Source organism: Triturus cristatus, chromosome 9, assembly GCF_964204655.1.
Source record: "Triturus cristatus chromosome 9, aTriCri1.1, whole genome shotgun sequence".
Classification (NCBI taxonomy): domain Eukaryota; kingdom Metazoa; phylum Chordata; class Amphibia; order Caudata; family Salamandridae; genus Triturus; species Triturus cristatus.
In genome coordinates, this window is record NC_140592.1 from 230,785,182 (window position 1) to 230,805,934 (window position 20,753).

At 43.0% G+C, this 20,753-nt stretch overlaps 1 protein-coding gene across 1 annotated transcript in view; it reads right to left on the reverse strand.

The window, feature by feature from the left end:
* The window catches only part of DNAH1 (dynein axonemal heavy chain 1), a 1,256,292-nt gene that overhangs the window by 417,574 nt on the left and 817,965 nt on the right, over positions 1-20,753 (reverse strand). The window contains exon 43 of the mRNA XM_085624793.1: positions 15,644-15,804. Coding sequence (XP_085480919.1) covers positions 15,644-15,804 — 161 coding nt within the window. The remainder of the gene's footprint in view (positions 1-15,643; positions 15,805-20,753) is intronic.

The following is a 20,753-nucleotide window of genomic DNA, read 5'->3' on the forward strand; positions in this document are numbered from 1 at the left end:
TCAAACTTTCTTTGTCCATGGCTGGCCGAGTGGCGATAATTAAAACGGTCGCTCTCTCCCATTTCCTGTATCTATTTCTTAACATTCCAATACCACTCATGTAACAAATTTTAAATACCCTCCGTAGCCTTCTGCTCTGGCTTATATGGTCTGACCGTAAACCTCGTTTCAGTTGGGACACCTTAACGTTCCCTTACAAATGTGGTGGCCTTGCAGTTCCTGATTTCCATGTTTATTATCTTGCAGCCCAGTGTCAATATGCTCACCGCTGGTATCACACAGACGTACGAGTCCCTTATCCCAAACCTGAGAGAGAACAACTTGGTGACTAATCATCTTCATCTATTCTACCAAAAGGCATCCCAATTGACCCGTCTATCTTTAAACTTTATCTACCACCTGCTGGGCATGGCAGAGGATCCGCCACTTCATGGGCGGGGGCCTCTTATACTCTCCGGATTTACCGCTGGCCAACAACCCATGGCTCCCTATCACTAGCGAGAAACTAGTTAAGCACACCCTCCAACACCATGGCCTGCCTATTATGAGAGATATGTTTCCAGAAGGCCATGTGCTAACATATGCCAATGACACCGGTTAACAAATTGCCTCCTACATTGATCATTTTGTTCTGCGGCAGCTCCATAATACCCTGCGCTCATGCATTACTACATATTCTCTCGCCCCATATGACTTACCTCCCACTGACCCTCATAATCACTGACAGGGATGAGGATTAGCTTATTTCTACCTATCGTACGTGCATTACCATGAACCCTGACTCCACTGGATGGATCCGAGAGGCCCGGAGTGGTGGTCTGGGCAATCCACAATCAGACAAAATGTGGTCCAACTTCTGCTCTCAAACTAAACTTGTCTCTGTTACTCACAAGCAAAAACTCCTACACTTCAAGTTCCTTCATCGGGCATACATTACCTCTACTGATACTGCAAAATATTAACCTACAAAATCCACCCTATGCCCCAAATGCCACGCCCCATATGCCAATTTTGCACATTTAACCTGGGTTTGCCCACTCATAGGGCGATATTGGTCTTCTATCTTCTCTCTACCATGATAGACACCACAGTTACACCTGACCTCTTGGTGGCATTGGTGAGGTACACTCATAATATCCCGAAAACCAATTGCAGATTCACCTCTGTGGCACTTCAACTTGCAGAACAGGAACTGGCACTGCACTGAGGTAGCTGGAGGGTCCCCACTCAGTCTGCATGACTCAAAAGTATGTCACACTGTGACAAAATCAGTGAAGACTACGCACAGCTACAACCCCTCACCTCTAGGCCTTAAGATATTTGGCAACCTTTGAGCGATGATCTACTTTCCCTGGAGTCGGACACTCTCTGTTGAACAGTATACCACAAACACTTCGTAAGCTTGTTTACTGTGTACTGCTTCTTTCATGTTGTCTGCGCCACCTTGCATCTGTATCGCATTGAGGAAATATGAATTTTGTGATCAGTTATGTCCCCTATCGTAGACCCCAACGGCTCCATGTGCATGCTATAAGTACATGTATGTTCCCTCCTGCTCCAGTTTTGAAGACGCAAATATATGTGCGTCCACCGTCAACATGTCCTCTTTCAGATCCGCCATGAATGGGTCAGATATTCCATTCCTAAGTATGAAAGGCCACCGACTTTATGTGGTTCACTTTCCACATTTTACAGATTCAGGCGAGTAGGCCCTGAATTCTGTCATCAAGCCTTTTCCTGCCTTCTGCTTCTGAAAGCTCCAGTCTGAGCCTGCATCTGTATCCATGAACTTTGTCCTACTCCCTGCGCGGCTAACGGTGCCTGATCCAGCCTGTCGCCTGCCAAAAACTGTATTTCACCTTCAAGATTATCTACTCCGCTCCTCATCCGATGCATTCCTGTCTAGTAGTTTAGGTAAACATTCCTCCAGCTACCGTGCAAAGGGCCAGGCCTCGCTGTCCTCATGCAAGTAATTCATAGCCCCGTTACCATGGAATATTCCTACCCCCTCGCATCTAGTGTAGACACTTAGACGCTTGTACACGCACTAACAGTCAGTATAGAATAGATTCTATCCTACAGACCTCTCCTTTTGGATAACACAGTTCTTTAAACATAGGATATTAGATATGATTTGGGATTAGGTTGACATGACCCCCAGACTTCTGTCTCCACATGTAGAGCTAAATGTCAAGTCCCCTTCACCCTCTAGTTGCACGTCAATCACACGTCATGCGGCTGCGCGCGCATCTCTGCCAAATATTTCTGCTGACATTGCAGGATTCTTTTATGGATCCACCCACTTGTGACATCATGTATGATGACGTTTATTAAATTACGCCCATACATCCGCCTCTATTAGTTACGTATGCACCTTTTATCTGTACTATCAGCTGTTACGCCTCTTGCATCTGTTTCACTGTAATGTATTTTCTATAAAACTGCTTATCTGTCAATAATGTATGCCCTTCCTTCCTGAACTTTCGTGGTGATGGAATAGAAAGCCTACAATTCGAATTGTATTCCTTTGTATAGGAATAAAGCCTTTTAAAACCTCTAATATCACGGATTCTGCCTCTTATATTTACTGAGTTATTCTTAATAGACTTTACCGCATAAAAAATAGTACCGGTAATGAAATATTTACCACATAAATTGGCGCCCGAATAGGGACACTTTCTCATCTCACGCGCCGGCGGTGCGTTGCAGGCCCGGTCTCCTGCCACAGCTGAACGGACAAAAACGCGTACCTGCAGGATTTCCTGTATCTCCCTCCGGCCAAGCGGGGACGACTGAGGCTGCGATCAACACCCAGACGAGGCGGTGAGAAGTGCGAAGTGTCCCGACCAGAGCCTAGCTGAGAGAGCAAGATCCGAGGAATACAGAGGCCCACCAGGTTCCGAAGTTCCGAGTCCAGTCGAGTCGAGTCCAGTCCGGTCCAGTTTCAGTTCCGTTCCGAGGCCTTCCGTTCCGAGCTACCCGGTGAGTACCATTACCGGGGAGGCATTTAACGTGCACATAGTCTGTGCCGGTCAAGACGGGTTTGGGTACACAAATCCGGTCTGCACTGTTTTAGCAGTGTATCTGTACTGTTTAGCAGTATATATAGTATGTCTTGCATATAAATAAGTACTATCTAGTGTCAGTATTATGTCAGTAACTAGTTTTCTATTAGTTATCATTGTTCGTAAAACTGTTAAGTGTTAAATGTTTTAAATACGTTCTATATATTGTGGTGTGAATGATTGTTCATTATTGTGTTTTCTTGTATAAAGTGTGTTCTAGTAATAAGGTTTAAAAATGCCGCTCTTTTCGAAACTAAGACAGATCAAAACTAGAAAAGGTGTACTCGAAGAAGCTGTTCCCATCCCACCTAGGGATACTCCAGGGTACTTTATGTATCATAAGCATGGCCTAGATGCCGTATTATTTCTTGATTTATGGGTGGACTACACCAAAGAATTACCAGAGAGTCAGAGATGGCCCGCAGCGGGGACCTGGGATGCAGATTGCATCATGAGAGTAGAAGAAGAATTATGGAAAAAGAAAGCCAGACAGTCACAGAAAGATGCCATTGAATTATGGCGTAAAGAATCATATAGACGTACAGAAAAAGCACTCAGACAGGAAGAGAAAGGTAGAGAGAATTCAAATAAAACCAGAGAAAATCTATTACTTGAGGAAGGTACCCGAGTAAAATCAGAACAAGTAGATAGACAAAGAAACACTCTTATGAATGGTATGTATCCTCTTCTGGCCGAAGGGTTACCTAAGGCTACCCCGGACATACCAAAAGACTTAACTCCTCCATTGCTCCCGATAAAAGCACATCCCAAAACAGCAAAGGACGTTTTCCTTTCCTCCTATTTAGATGACGCAGCTCCCGAGTATGCTAATGCCATACCACCCACACCGCTTGCCGATGGTGTTCAACACCAAGAGCATTCGTCTGTATCCCCGCAACTACAAACTCCTACACAAGTTCCAACAGGCCCGTCCGTTTCTACGGTTTTTCCCGCATCTACAATCTCTATCCTACGCCCAACGAATCCTTTCGTGCCTAGCACCTCAGATGGTGCTACAGGAGGTACGACAGATATGTTTGCCACACCGCCGCGAAATAAACAGACCCTTAGAGATTTAGCACTCCAACGTACACCCCAACTAGCGACATCCGACATATTTAAAGAACAGCTTGTGGATTGTAGATACGACCCAGTACCAGGTAGACAGGATAAATTGCTCATATCATCACTACGTATAAGACGAGCTACATTATATTTAATGACGATACCAGGAATGGGTGAACACCTAGACGAAATATATCGCTTTGTCCAAACAGGGCGAGGTCCAGAAAGTATTAACGAAGCTATGGAATACCAGAAAGTGGATGTCCAAAGACAACTACTACGTTTTTTCATAAATTGTGTAATTAGGAATCAAGACAGGCCTGGGGCAGATCACGATACAATGCAAAGACTTGCCAAATGGGGTCAGAACATATCAGAAGAGAAACATGATAGACAGGCGTGTATAATCGCCATGTTTCGAAAGATCCGCAAGGAAGTAGAACGAATACATAAAGAAAGACGAGAAACAGACAGAGTAGAATCAGAAGAAGAGGAGGAGCAAGAATCAGAGCAATTAGAAACGATAGCTTATGTAGGTAGAGGAAGACCCCATAATAATACCAGAGGCTTTAATGATCCGATACGTGCGATACGTCCAGAATATAATAGACATTTTCCAAACCCTATGTTAAATACAAAATCCCCTGAACACCTATTCCAAGCCGCTGATAAATTACTCCGAGATCGAAGGGGGTACCACATGCTCGATTCCATGGACGAACAAGAATTAGCCAGGTCAGCAGTACAATGGGCTGACAGTCCCGGCGAATACAATGATGATGTACTTGCACACACGTTTCTGAATCTTGACCCATATGAACAGCGTTTAGCTAGTATATACATGATTCAACACCTCCTTATATTATATAAAAGCCAACACTCCGATCCAGGACCCTTACCTGACATATTGACAGAACTACTCACGAATATATGGAGAGGGTCAGGTACTGATTTGATTAAAGAGATTCTAGAATCCCGAAACCAATATTTAAATTTCGTATGCCCAGAACACGTTCCAGTTCCCATCATGGGAAGAAAAATGTATCACATAGATAGACAGAACCCGTTACGCGAAGTGCACCCAATCAGAAGTGACGGTAATAATTTTACACGCGTGTTTGTGTACACGCCTATAACTAAACTGGAATTATTAGAAATGAAGAAAGTAGTACCCAGCCATGACAAGGATCCAGCAGGTTTCCACCGTGAAATAAAGGACATGTTACTCATGGGAGAGTATACCTACCCCGATATTATGAAAATATTAAAAGTCCTATTACCCGCCGGTGTTTACGAAAAACTCAAAGAAAAGGAATGGGAGGTGGGAGACCAAAAGATAGATTGGACAGCATTAGAAAACGAAGAAAAGGCCAGAGCTGCAGGAGCAGGGCTTGGGGAAAAGACTACAGCACTAGCAGGATTACTAATACAGGTACTGCCACGTTTATTAACTACGAAAAAGGAAGACTGGGGTGCAATCTCAGCCTGTAAACAAAAGCCAGATGAAGACACTAGTGATTTCTATTCCCGATTTGAAAAATGTTTTAGTATAAATAGTGGCATAAAAGCCAGTAGTGAGTCATATCCACATCTGTTTGTGACAAAATTAGTTGAAAATTCTCTGCTGCAAGTCAAGAATAGAGTATTGAAGTTCGAAAGTACCTGGCAAGGTAATACCCCATCACAGATGTTACAGATGTTACAATATCACCACAATAGAATTAGAGAAGAACAAGAACACGAACAAAGACGTATGAAAGATACAAAAATGAAAATGCTTGTTGCACAGTCAGTTCCATCCGATGGTCATCAAAAGGGTGATTCCGCAGGTCCTGCGAAAGGGACATGCAACTATTGTAAACAACAAGGTCATTATATACACGATTGTCCAGTCCTGAAACATAATATTGCCACAGGTAGAACCCAGGAGAGACCACGTTTACCTAGACAGGATCAGAATCAACAACAAATCCCTCAGCATGCACAACCTAGGTTAGCTCCGCAACAACTAGCTCCACAACAGGCAGCTCCACAACAGATCATAGCACCACCACAAGCGCAGCCTATTGCTGCAACACAAGCGACAACACAACAGATGTATCAGTATGCACAAGCAGATTATCCCGATTATCAGCGATACTCATGAGATAGCCTAGAGAGGGAAGTTGGCTTACCCCTTATAGAGGTTCCTGTAGACCAAGAGGGACCTTATGTACATAGTGAACTATTAGGGGAAGACAGAAAGTTTTTACTTGATACAGGGGCAAGCAGAACAACTATAAGACACAGTGAAGTTCCAGGGGCACCCCTCTCAGGCTCACAGAATATTTCCCTTGGATTCTCAGGAAAACCCATAATTAATGACGTAACACAACCTCTTCCACTCACGATTGGTCCATTGACACGTACTACAGATTTATTGCTTACTAAATCATGTCCAGAAAACTTGTTAGGTATAAAAACATTGAAAGCTCTAGGAGCTATAATATGTTGTTCTCCGGAAGGAGTACGATTATTTCTACGTGACTTCAAAGGTCACTACGTATCTAGAGACATGGATCACCGACTGCAGAATTTACCTACACATTTATGGGCACAAGGCCCCACTGATGTTGGTTGCATGAATATTACACCATATCGTGTCACACTAAAAACAGGAGTAATACTACCACGAATGCGACAATACAAGTTACCACCCGATGCTGTTGTGGCTTTACTGCAAATCATTGACGAGCTCATTGCACAAGGAGTGGTTGTCGAAACCGACTCCAATGTATGTAATTCCCCGATAATTCCGATTCTTAAAAGAACGGATCCAAAAGCACCACCAGTATATCGATTAGTTATTGATCTGCGCGAATTAAATAAATGTATTGTACCACAATACCCTGTGGTCCCAGATATCTCTTCATTACTAACAGCTATCGACTCAGAAGCAACGTTCTTCACTGTAATTGATCTCAAGAATGCTTTCTTTAGTGTCCCAATAGATCCGGAAAGTCAATATCTGTTCGGATTCAGTTTAAATGGACGAAGTTTTTAATTCACACGCGCACCTCAAGGATTTACAGAAAGCCCCAGCATCTATAGCCAAGCACTGAAACGAGAACTTGACAGTATCCACATGCCAGTTAACACTGCCTTGCTTCAATATGTCGATGATCTGCTGATCACCGCCTGAAGCGAACCTGAATGTGAAAAAGCGTCACTGACGGTTTTGAAATTTCTGGCCGACAAGGGGCACAAGGTGTCCCCTTCTAAGCTGCAATTCTGTGTCCAGCGAGTTGTTTACCTTGGGCACTCGCTGTCCAAGGAGGGAAGGCAGCTTACATCCGACCGCATCCAGTTAATTGCTAACATGTCAGCACCCAAGACACAAAAGGAGGTGCGGGCTTTTATAGGCCTCACTTCATACTGTAGGCAGTGGATCCCTCAATATGCATTTCTAGCAAAACCACTCATCCAGTTGACAACACAGGAGGCAGCCACATCGACTGTCCTCCCTTGGACTCAAGAACATATACACGCCTTTGAAAGCTTAAAGAAAGCTTTGTGCCAAGCACCTGTTTTAGCAACACCATGTTACAATAAACAGTTTACACTCTTTGTTACAGAACGCGAAGGTACTGCCTTGTCAGTGCTCACTCAGGAACAAGCAGGATCACACAAACCATGTGCTTATTTCTCTAGTACATTAGATCCAGTAGCTCAGGCACTTCCTGCGTGCCTGAAATCGGTGGCAGCAACAGCTTTAGCAATCAGACAAAGCGATGCCATAGTGTTAGGACACCAATTGACAGTACAAGTACCACACGCAGTAGAGGTTCTCTTGAACCGCACACAAACACAACACTTGACTATAGCGAGACTCACTGGTTACGAATTAACATTGTTTCAGCCACACATAGAAATCAGACGTTGTAATACGTTAAATCCTGCCACACTGTTACCAGTAGGCGGAACAGATCCATTGGCACATGATTGTGTCGAAGTCATTACTATCACGACGAAACCCAGACAAGACTTGACAGACATCCCTTTGTCAGATCCAGACTTGACATTGTATGTAGATGGGTCATGTATGAGAACAAGTACAGGAGAGTTGGTGGCCGCTTACGCAGTCACAACAGACACTGAAGTCATTGAAACAAACTGTATTAACACTTTGTCAGCTCAAGCAGCAGAGCTCATCGCTCTAACACAAGCCTGTATTCAAGCCACAAATAAAAAAGTCAATATATACACAGATTCACGTTATGCATTCGGAGTCGTCCATGACTTCGGCGTACTGTGGCGAGAGAGAGGTTATTTAACTTCTCACGGTGCCCACATCCAACACGGACCCCTCATTCAAGCCCTATTAGACGCGATTCATTTACCTACTGCAATATCGATTATGAAATGCAAAGCCCACACAAAGGTTACCGATATCATTTCTCAGGGTAATGACCTAGCTGACAGAACAGCTAAACAGACTGCTCAGAATCAGACTCACACAACTGACATGACAAAGACAATAGTTCCGACACCAACACATTGCATGACAGTTAAGGATCCCGCCCTTGATGTAATTGACATACAGACACATGCTACACCAGAAGAAATAAAGAAATGGACTGAATTAGGAGGGATCCAAACGGATCAAGGATGGATGACGAAGGAAAAATCTATATGGTTTCTTCCCGACTCCATGGTTCAAGTTATCATTAACACAATACATAGTCCAGCGCACCTAGGAGAAAAAGCTATGCTAGACAGCATTCAACACATTTGGTTCAACAAACATTTACGAGCCGCAGCTAAACAAAAAGTTCGTACCTGTATGATATGTTGTCAGTTTAATCCAGGTAAAAGCATCCCCGTAGAACAGGGTGGATTTCAACCTCCCGATCATGCTTTTGAAGTCCTCCAGATGGATTATATCCAGATGGAACGATGTCGAGGATTCAAATATGTTCTCGTAGTTGTCTGTGCTCTTTCCCGTTGGACAGAAGCATACCCGGTTTCAGATTACACTGCCCCGACTACTGCCAAACAGTTAGTTCGAGAATTCTACCCACGGTACGGTTCACCACGTGTTATCTACTCAGATAATGGCCAGCCGTTCTCATCCGAACTAATGAAACACGTTTCCCTTTTGTTAGGCTACCAATGGAAATTCCACTGTGTCCGACATCCCGAGGCAGCAGGTCTCGTGGAACGCCATAATCAAACTCTGAAAATTAGATTGTCCAAAATATGTAGAGAAAAAGGAGTCGATTGGATAGTAGCCTTACCAATTGCGCTCTTTTACATGAGAATGGTAGCACATTCTCGAACAGGGCTATCCCCGTACGAGGTGATCTTCGGTAGACCACCAAATATGTGGGGGACGCCTATACCTCGCAAAATCACTGATGTTGACTGTAATATGCTGACAGATTACCTGGCTTCCTTGATGTCTGCACTACAATCTTGTCGTTCACAGGTAACCGCAGCTTTTCCCGATAATACTGAGGTGAAGCCCCATGACGTGGTCCCTGGTGACCTGGTTCTGGTCAGGAATTTCGACCGGAAGACCCAACTGGAGCCTAGGTGGAAGTCGCCGAAGCTAGTTCTACTCACTACAAGGACAGCCGTGAAGATCGAGGGACGGAAAGGGTGGTTGCACTCGAGTCATATCAAGAAATTTTATGGACTACCATCCAGTGTGAATACTCAACCCTGTATTCCCTCACAGACAGACTCAAAGCTCCCCTTGGTTGAGCAGTCAAAACCAGAACTTTACAAACTAAAATTAAGGTCTAGTAAGTCAGACAATTTGATTGTTTAAGTCCTCTCCAAGGTGAATCGGTTGAATTTGTCTCTGACATGTATCCTCTAGACCGGAATAGAGAAAGAAATCATCAGATGCAGCTTAAGAAGCATGCGTATTGTAAATCATTTCGTAGTTACTGCACAGTAACATTATTAATTTTGTTTTTTCTAAGTCTTCTGATCATCATTGTCAGCATACTATTGCACATGTATTACCCTATTCTTAAGCGTGCTTACAATGTAACTGCAGAACATTCTTTTAGCGAATTACCTCCGCACGAGTTGTCCTATAGATTTGCGCTGCGCAACAACACATTCATTAGTATGTTACATCATTCCCATCAAACCAGCAATGCCACAAATTGTTGGATATGTGGCCGACTCCCTCCCTATCAGAACTATAAGGGAGTTTTGCCCCTCTTTCCCTACCCGTTCACACACAATGGCTCCTGTGGAGCATGGTTTAGTTTGATTAATTCCCTAGATTCAAATTCCGCAGTTTATCAAGACAACTGGGTATGGGGAAACCTGAACTTAGTTTTGCTTAAAGTCTGCTACCCTAACAAGGAGGGACTTCCCAGAAGAACAGGAACTGATCTAGAAAATGAAGTATATGGATTAGGTAATTTTACACTTAACCTCATGATCCTGAACGTTGAATCTGAAGCTACACCAATCTTGCCCGCCATGTCAGTATTCCCAGTAAAAGGGGAATTATGTATAAGAAAGAATGGTTCCATACACATGGGCCATAGTAAATGCACCACTGTAATAAAATTCAGTGATCAAGGCAAGTCTACATTTAGAGCTTCTCGCCATTCCTACTTCATATGTGGCCAGACCGCATATATATGTCTACCTTTAGATTGGGATGGTACCTGTTACATAGCATTCCTTCTACCACCTGTTTTCCTAGCTCCTCCTGATTATCACCGAAATACCCATTTAGTACACAATAGACAGCAGAGAGATCTCCCAATTGTCGATTACACTGAAACAGCATGGGAAAAATACACAGATTTCAATAAAGGTTTCTTTCCCTATATAGGTACAGTCACTAATAGTAAGCTGATAAGTAGATTAACCAGAACCCTTGAAGCAGTAGTGAACGAAACTATTTCCGCCTTAGGCAATTTAACAGAAGAGCAGTCTGCTATGCGGATTGTTGTGCTTCAAAATCGTCTTGTCCTTGACGTCATCCTGGCCGATAGGGGCGGAGCTTGTAGGGTCATCGGATCAAGTTGCTGCATTTTCATACCAGAAAATTCGCCGTCAGTATATAAAGCCATAACTCGACTTCATAAGATTGTAAGCCAGATACACCAGAGTCCAGGCACCTGGACTTGGTCCGGTTGGTTCTGGGGCGTGTTGTCAGCCTGGGGATGGAGAATCCTATCCTTCCTAGGTATTGGCTTTCTCATACTATTCAGTTGCTGCTTATGTCTACAATGTGGGCCAGCGATTTGTGGTCTGTGTGCCACCTCGTGTATCCCACATCCAAGTTTTCGTTCGAGATCCCGGAAGAAGAAAGAAGAACAAATGATGCTATATGAACAGATCGATGGATTGATGAAGATCGATATCTCCTGAGGGTCCGTAGGGGACAAGGAGGGAATGAGGAAATATGAATTTTGTGATCAGTTATGTCCCCTATCGTAGACCCCAACGGCTCAATGTGCATGCTATAAGTACATGTATGTTCCCTCCTGCTCCAGTTTTGAAGACGCAAATATATGTGCGTCCACCGTCAACATGTCCTCTTTCAGATCCGCAATGAATGGGTCAGATATTCCATTCCTAAGTATGAAAGGCCACCGACTTTATGTGGTTCACTTTCCACATTTTACAGATTCAGGCGAGTAGGCCCTGAATTCTGTCATCAAGCCTTTTCCTGCCTTCTGCTTCTGAAAGCTCCAGTCTGAGCCTGCATCTGTATCCATGAACTTTGTCCTACTCCCTGCGCGGCTAACGGTGCCTGATCCAGCCTGTCGCCTGCCAAAAACTGTATTTCACCTTCAAGATTATCTACTCCGCTCCTCATCCGATGCATTCCTGTCTAGTAGTTTAGGTAAACATTCCTCCAGCTACCGTGCAAAGGGCCAGGCCTCGCTGTCCTCATGCAAGTAATTCATAGCCCCGTTACCATGGAATATTCCTACCCCCTCGCATCTAGTGTAGACACTTAGACGCTTGTACACGCACTAACAGTCAGTATAGAATAGATTCTATCCTAGAGACCTCTCCTTTTGGATAACACAGTTCTTTAAACATAGGATATTAGATATGATTTGGGATTAGGTTGACATGACCCCCAGACTTCTGTCTCCACATGTAGAGCTAAATGTCAAGTCCCCTTCACCCTCTAGTTGCACGTCAATCACACGTCATGCGGCTGCGCGCGCATCTCTGCCAAATATTTCTGCTGACATTGCAGGATTCTTTTATGGATCCACCCACTTGTGACATCATGTATGATGACGTTTATTAAATTAAGCCCATACATCCGCCTCTATTAGTTACGTATGCACCTTTTATCTGTACTATCAGCTGTTACGCCTCTTGCATCTGTTTCACTGTAATGTATTTTCTATAAAACTGCTTATCTGTCAATAATGTATGCCCTTCCTTCCTGAACTTTCGTGGTGATGGAATAGAAAGCCTACAATTCGAATTGTATTCCTTTGTATAGGAATAAAGCCTTTTAAAACCTCTAATATCACGGATTCTGCCTCTTATATTTACTGAGTTATTCTTAATAGACTTTACCGCATAAAAAATAGTACCGGTAATGAAATATTTACCACAGCATCGTGAGACTTCTTTGTTATTACTTTCCCTCCATCAACGTTGATTCAATGTTCGATATTGATTTGTATATTCTGCTGTACCAGGTGGACTACCCATGAAAAATGAAGTATGAGCTTTATCCATATACCAGAGACCTACTACATAATTAGAGAGATGATACTTGGCCTCATGCTACTTCAAAGGGCCCAACATTTTAAAATTGCTAGGAAAGCTATGTCTGTACAGATAAACAGTAGCATAAGAAATGGGTCTCAGACACAATGAGTCTTGTCATTTTCAAACGTATTATACCAACTAAAGACTCAGTTTAATTGCAACTTGCTCCCCACTCCCTAGAGGCTTCCCAACACTGACAAGCTCCTTTCTTGGTTAGTTCTGATAGGGATCCTGTCCCCCACCACAGATGATGTGGCACCCTAAAAATGAAAGAGGTTCAAAATGTCAGGTTCCTATTGGTCTATGGCATCCCTGAACTACTATAAGAAAGAATAATGATTACTACTAGGTTGCTACAGAAATCTGAAGAAAGATAGGGAAGAGAACAAGAAAGAAACATTGGACTGGAGTTTGCCCTTGGGCTGAACTCTGTGCAGGTTGGGAGCAATATTAGATCTTTCACTCGTGGTACTATGATAAGCCACTTCACAGACTGTAAGGTAAGTGGAAGATCACAAGTAAGAATGAGGCACAGATCAGTTGAATATGACCGGAGCACAACAGAGGCTTACCGGTTGGAGCACCAGAGGTTGGTGGTTTTTTAGTCTTTTAACCATTTTTGTTGTGTTTTATTACAGCACAATACAGGCTCATGCGTATATTTTATACATATCTCTGTAATTCGATACCACTATAGGTGCTGTCCATACATCAGTATTAGCAGGAGTCATTGGATTATTAAGACATTAGTCAAGCAAAATAAACAGAGAAACAACAAGCCATGACTACATCAGTACCTTAAAGGGCTGCCTCAGAAGGAAATAGCCCCTCACGTTGTAGCCACCAACAGCCTCAGGCTTCCATCTCCCGAGTCAGAGATCTATGCTAAAAGGGGCACTGGAGGTTGTTTTTGTGACAAATCCCCTAAAGACCAAGATACCAGGAGGAAGTCCCAGAATGTAAATGTAAACCAGACTAGAGAAAAGCTCAGGATGCAAATGAGAGTATGCCCGGGTGTATCACAAACCACAACACACAATGTAATAGAGAAAAGGTATTAGAATTACTGAACACATGAGAATAGTTAGAAGAAAATAACAAACAAAAGGGATGCATTAACAAGTGAAAACTAGTATAAAGCAGAGAGCCACAACAACTAACACATTGCCAGGCATTGACTCCATGTTTGCTAGACCATTAAATACTAAAACACTAACTCTACTCCAAATGCTCCAGAAGTGTCTAATAAACAAGGAAATACGTGAGCTGAGAACAAAATGCAGTCTACTGTTCAAGTCTATTCAGTTTGCATTTGTCCTGTACTCCAGAATTTCCAGCTTTAACTTGCCCAAAGCCTGTCCCCTCTCTTCCTCCCAATTCACCAGAAGAATTTTCACGGGACCGAGGGATGCTGTATAGATGTTTGGTGTAAAACCAAACTCTGCCTTCAGTCTGGTAAACTGGTGCTTTAAACCAATGACGTTCAGGAAAACCTTTGTATTGTGCTTTGGCTTGGGGCACATGTTGATGGGCTGCCCTTTGACTAATGTGAATCTGATGTAGTAGATTTATAACAGAGGATGACATCCATAAGAGCAATAGAAGGGAGATATTCTCAATGAAGAATATAATGAGCTATATGCAAGTTCTACAAGCATAATCTATTGGTGCCAACAATTTTGATACCTGAAGTATTGTCCCAAAGAGTGGCTACGCCACTCAGTTTGTCCTTTGTTTGTGGATGGAAACTGGTCAATTTAAAATGTTGAGTATATGCTATTATCATCAGTTATTTCAACAAGAGGCAGTGTACTGAGCTTCCCTGTCAGTGACAATGATATCAGACAGCCTCCGTAATTAAAGATGTGGACCAAAATGAATACTGCAAGTTCTACAGCTGTAGGTATGTTTTGACGGGAATGAAGTGTTCCATCTCATGAAATAATCCACCACTGCCAGTAATGATGATATATCATATCTATTCGAAGAAGAGAGCTGGACAATGAAGCCCACTGAGAACATGTTCTAGGGTTGAGTTGGAGTGGATAGGGGTTGCAGCAATCCTACTGCAGGTGAACGTTAAGTCTTGATGTGAACACACATTGCGCACCTCCTGACATATCTTTGTCTCAATTGTTTTATTTTAGTCAGCCAGAAGTAACGACTGACCAATTCTCATATATTCCATTGTTCTGTATACCTTGCTACATGACACCATTTCATTACCATTTGTTGTATCTCGGTGCATGGGAGATATAACCCTTCTTAATACATCAAGTCTCTATCTGTTTTGATGTGGTACTAACATGAGAATCCTGAACCTCTCCAAGTGGCACAGTTGTGATATGTCGAAGACAAAGAAGTGATCCATTTAGGATACTGTCAATGTACATGAGAAGATTTTGAACATTTTCGTTCTGTTCATATATGCCTGAATCAACTGAACATTCAGCTTTCTCCCTTCATCATTTCTACCAAAATGAAGTTCTAAGTTAAGGTTCGAAGCAGATTTATTTTATGGGGCAGTTGTTCACTGAAGCTTGCCTAATCTCATTTTGGTCTTCTGTCCATTTGCTTAATTATGTAACATTTTCACGGAATATTGTTTTACTGACCTTTCCTCACACTGTCATAATTGTGAACTCCACTTAATATACTTCACCTTTATCATTTCTTATTTTCTTATTTTCCTTTCACTGAATCTTCAGATGAGTTCATTACAACCCCCACCTCCATGCTCTTTTTAGACTTGCCTTTTGTCAAGTTTACTGTCAATGAGGTCTTGCGTCTGATTGGCAGAGGTCCGTGCTGAGAACATCAGGAAATTGGGGATGTACTCCATGGGTAGGTTTTTCAGCAGCTTGTCTGAGATGGTGAGAGTTTTTCCAGTGCCAGTAGGACCAATGCAAAGAACCTGGTATAAAATGTAAACAAAACCCTCAATGAAAATATGAATTCCATATACAGAAACAAGAGGGGAGACACGGATATGATAGAAAAAGGCACTTGGGACACAAGGTATGAAAGTAAGAAGACATTGGAGAGAGAAATTATATATAGCTAGCTTCAAGTACTAGTTCTCAAATGTTGGTATTCCATCATCTACAGATTCACACGCAGAAGGAGAGCAAGGAAACTGATAATTACTTATACCAGCTGGTCTCCAATATGAGAATTATCTGTGGAATCATAAACAGCAAATATCCCTCACTGTTAAGAAGAGGACATTTGAAAACTTTTGTCAGCATGTCGACCTCACTCCAGCAGTGATTTTGAATTGGTTCCCATAATAATGAAAGTTGCCAGAATACCTTCCCCGCAGTCAGCGTTTTAGTGTCATCTTTAATCAGGAAGTGTAACATATATGGAAGAGTGTACTATCCCGAAACAAGTAAGATTAGAGGTTTGCTTATGAGTCCATCGAAAAAATCCATCCTGACAAACCTTGGGGTTTCTTTAGAATTTGGCCGAAGTGAGATATCTCCCAAGATTTGGCGACTTTCCCATCCGCCGCATTTAGAGTGTACATATGGCCACACACTTCTCTTAGAGAGAACAGGACACCAGCCAATTTATGGTAAATGTTTAACCTTCGCCAAACTATAAATAACTCCTTTTTTAAAGCATTTACAAAGCTATGTGCTCTACATAGGGTGATCTGGACAACTGTCAATTTGTGGCAGATATTCCCTATCAGCCAAATTCTAAATATCACCTCTTCTGTTTTCCAATATGGGATCTTCCCTACTTTGATTTCATATACATAGAAGCCCTCTAAGTGTATACTTGTGCAGAAGAGTGTCAATGTGAATAACACCTTCATGTTGGCAAGATAGTTTCCTTCATCTTGGGTGCGGTTAGAGTAGCAATTGTTCAGCACGGTTGAAACAGCCATTACAACAAAACATTTTTAACACCTGCTATAACAGCGCATGCCATCACAACAACAGTGCCATCACAACGCAATGCAATTACAATGCATGTCATTACAACGCATATGCCTTTACCATGCATGCCTTTACAACAAATTTTGTTGTAAAGGCATGAATGGTAAAGGCATATGTCTTTTACATGTAAGTATAAGGTAAGTATATAGCATTTAGGGTTGTTTGTTTTTTTGGGTGGGAAGGGTAATTTTAGGGTTTAGGGTGGGTTTGGTTTTTAGGCTGGGAAGGGTAATTAGAGGATTAGGGAGGGTTTGGGTGGGTAGGGCAATGTTTGGGTTTAAGAGAGTATGGAGGTTAAAGGGTACTAATTGTATGTCTTTACCACGCATGCCTTTGCATTGAAATGGCATGCGTGGTAAAGGCATATGGGTGGTAAAAGTCTGCTTTGTAATAGTAGGTCCTTATAAAGGCATTGACGTAGTAATACCCACATTGTAATGGCACGCGTGGTATTAGTAGGCGTTGTAACGTCATACATTTGTTCAGCAAACCCTGCCCATAAGGTGCATCTCCTCACACACATCATCACTTCTGCCCATTTATGTTCAAATCTCAATTTGTTTGCTAAATGACACATGTTGGAAATGGCCCTTTTTGCAGGGTTGCCCCTCTCCAAACGTTTTGCCTTACTCCTCCTACTTTCTGCTGAATTCGATTTTGCTGACCTTAGGCCTCTGAGCACTTTACCACTGATAACCAGAGCTAAAGTGCATGAGCTCTCTCCTCTAAACATGGTAATAATGGCTTACACCCAATTGGCATATATAAGTTCCTAATATAGTACACTACATTTGCCTAGGGCCTGTAAATTTAATGCTACCAGTGGGCCTGCAGCACTGATTGCATCAGCCCTTTAAACATAGGTCAGGCCTGCCATTGCAAAGCCTGTGTGTGCAGTTTTAAACTGCCATAATGACCTGGCAAAATACACCTTTTGCCAGGCCCAAAGCTTCCTTTTTAATACATATAAGTCACCCATAGGGTAGGCCTTGAACAGCCCAGAGGGAAGAGTGCGATGTATTTGAATACCAGGACTTGTACTATTTAAGTTTTACATGCTATGGTAGTGAAAAACTCTTATATTCATTTCTCACTACTGCAAGGCCTATATCTCCCATAGGATAATATTGGAATTACCTTATTATATTTAATGAGCATAAATTCCAAATTGAAAGATATAAGTGATTCAAGTATGGTGTTTTTCCAATGCTAGTTTAAAATTCTAATTTATGGTGAGGTCGGATATTAAATTACAATTCTGAAAATATCACTTTTAGAAAGTCGCCATCTTCTTGCCTTAGCTATTTGGTGCCTGTCTCTGGTCACATGACTGGGTGTATCAGGCAGTTGGGCTTTGTGTATTCATCATAGACAGCCACACACAATGGGAGCTTAGGTATGACTGAGTGGGCCATCACTGGCAGGATGGAAGAAAGTAGCTTGACCGAACCTCACTTAAAACTGTGTAGGCTATGTCCTGTCCCCACACAAAGGGCTGAATACCCCTGTAGTTATTCTGGAGTCAGGGTAGGGAAGGGAGGGCATCTGTGCACTTCACAGGCATAACTCTGATGCATCTCCCCACTTCTAAGGCACAACTGTGTATAAATGAAGGACACCATCACTTCAGTACACTTTTAGACCTGTTGGTACTCTGCCAGGAAGAAGAACTGCTGTGATGCTAAATGACTGCCACTCTGCTAGAATGCTGCTTTGGGGATCTGCTGCCTGCTGCCCTCTTGCCTGGGTGAGAAGGACTAGAGCTGAAGCCCTTGAACCCAGAACCCAGAGTGACTTCAAGGGCTAGTTGGCTGGCCTCCTGATCTGAAGCCTCATGAACATAACAGGTTTCCGACCTCCAGCAACTGGACCATGCCATCTGTGAGTCTACCCTGCAAAGTGGTGCCACCCCAGTCCTGGACCCTTGTAAGTGTGCCTAAGGTGCTTGCTAGCAGAACTGACGCATCTTCTCTGCTGAGCAGCGCTTCCCTGAGCAGAACCGATACCTCGACACTGCTGAGTGGATTGACCTGTCACAAAAGACCTGCAGTGTAGCCCCACATGTCCTAGGAACCGAGGCATTACCCCGACAGAGTGGTGCATCCATAGCCCAGGTCCCCGCATCTCTCACCGACGGCAGCCTCGAAGACGATGACGACGACGGACTGCACATTGCAGCAGCACAACTCCTCAGAACTGACGCATCGCCAGGTGCACAACGCATCCCCAATGCCTGACTCTGCATCACAAACCCTGTCGATGGGACCTTCAACGACAACGCAACAGGGCCTTGCACCGCAGCCTCACAGCATCTCGGAACAGATGCATCACTTCCGCTATGTGACGCTTCTATGACGTGGATCCACGCAATGCTCCGCAACCAGGATTTAAGGTACTCTGTTCAGCGGGCCTGGCTGGGTCCATGAAGGCGGCCTGCACTGCATTGAGGTTGGCCTGAACTTGTGAATTTGTCCCGGTTGGGGATGACCAGATTTCCCCATTAGGCTATGTACTTCTTGGTGCTATTTTCCCTACAAAATTTAAAATTCAATCTCTCCAGTACTACTAATTGGATTTTTTGTCATTTTGAACTTGTTTAATTTATAAAAATGTACTCTAATTTTCTATTTTGGTGGTGGGCTTCTTTTGTGGTGTGCTTTCACTGTTTTAGAGTTTGAAGTGTTGCAGAAATACTTTACACATTGGCTCTAAGTTAGACTTGACTTATTTGCGTCAAGCTACCAAGTGGGTTAATGTAGGGTTTGCTTGTGCCTTAGCCTGACAAGGATAGTGGTTACTGCATGTCCAGGGCTGACACCCTAGTAAACTAACAACCCAATTTATTACAATACTTCTCAGGCATATTCCAGAATTTCCACTATTAAAAAAAATCCTTTATTTCATAGAATTGAAACAATCCATTTTATTACATCTATATATTTAGATGTCTGTGCCTCTATGCATTTAGTTTCTGAGGAAACATGAGTCCATCTGAGCATTAATCCTAGATTTTGTATCTGAACAATAATGTTTGAATAAAACAGATTTTGGAGGCTGACCTGCAAAATAATGTTCAATAAAGGATAGCAGCATGTGGTAAGCCAAATGTCTTAGTTCACACTGCTTTTCTCATGATCTCAAAGCAATAAGAAACAGCTGGCTTGCGTCTCAAATTTTTTGAACTGTATATATAATATTAGAACATAGGAATGTTGGAAGCTCCATTGAAAACAATGGAGTATCTCCGGGCTTATAATGGCTGGTATAAGCCCGGAGCTCCAACATTTCAATGCTTCTTTGTTCACAGCTGTGGCTGTGAACACAGGCTTCAAGGAGCCTGAGGGGATTACAATGCCCTCGCACTCTCTCAAGCCTTTGTTTTATAGCCTTATAGCCCGCCATAGCAGGCTATACCGGCTATTATAGGCCCACTCCAGCGTTAAAGCCTTTAACAAGGGAGCGGGACTTTAATAGCCGGTATAGCCCAGCTACGAAGGGCTATAAGGCTATTAGAACATTCTGCCACTAGAGGGCAGAATGTTCTAACAAATAAAACAAAGGCTTCAGGGAGTGCGAGGGGACTGAAATCCCCTCAGGCTCCCTGAAGCCTTTGTTCGCAGCAACAGCTGTGAACAAAGAAACATTGGAATGTTGCCGCTCCGGGCTTATACCAGCCATTATAAGCCTGGAGCTACTCTATTGTCTTCAATGGAGCTCCCAACATTCCAATGTACTAATATTTGTTAGAACATTCTGCACTCTAGTGGCAGAATGTTCTAATAGCCTTATAGCCCTTCGTATCTGGGCTATACAGGCTATTAAAGCCCCGCGCCCTCGTTAAAGGCCTTCGCCGACGCTGGAGCGGGCCTTTAATAGCCGGTATAGCCCGCTAGGGCAGGCTACATGGCTATATTAT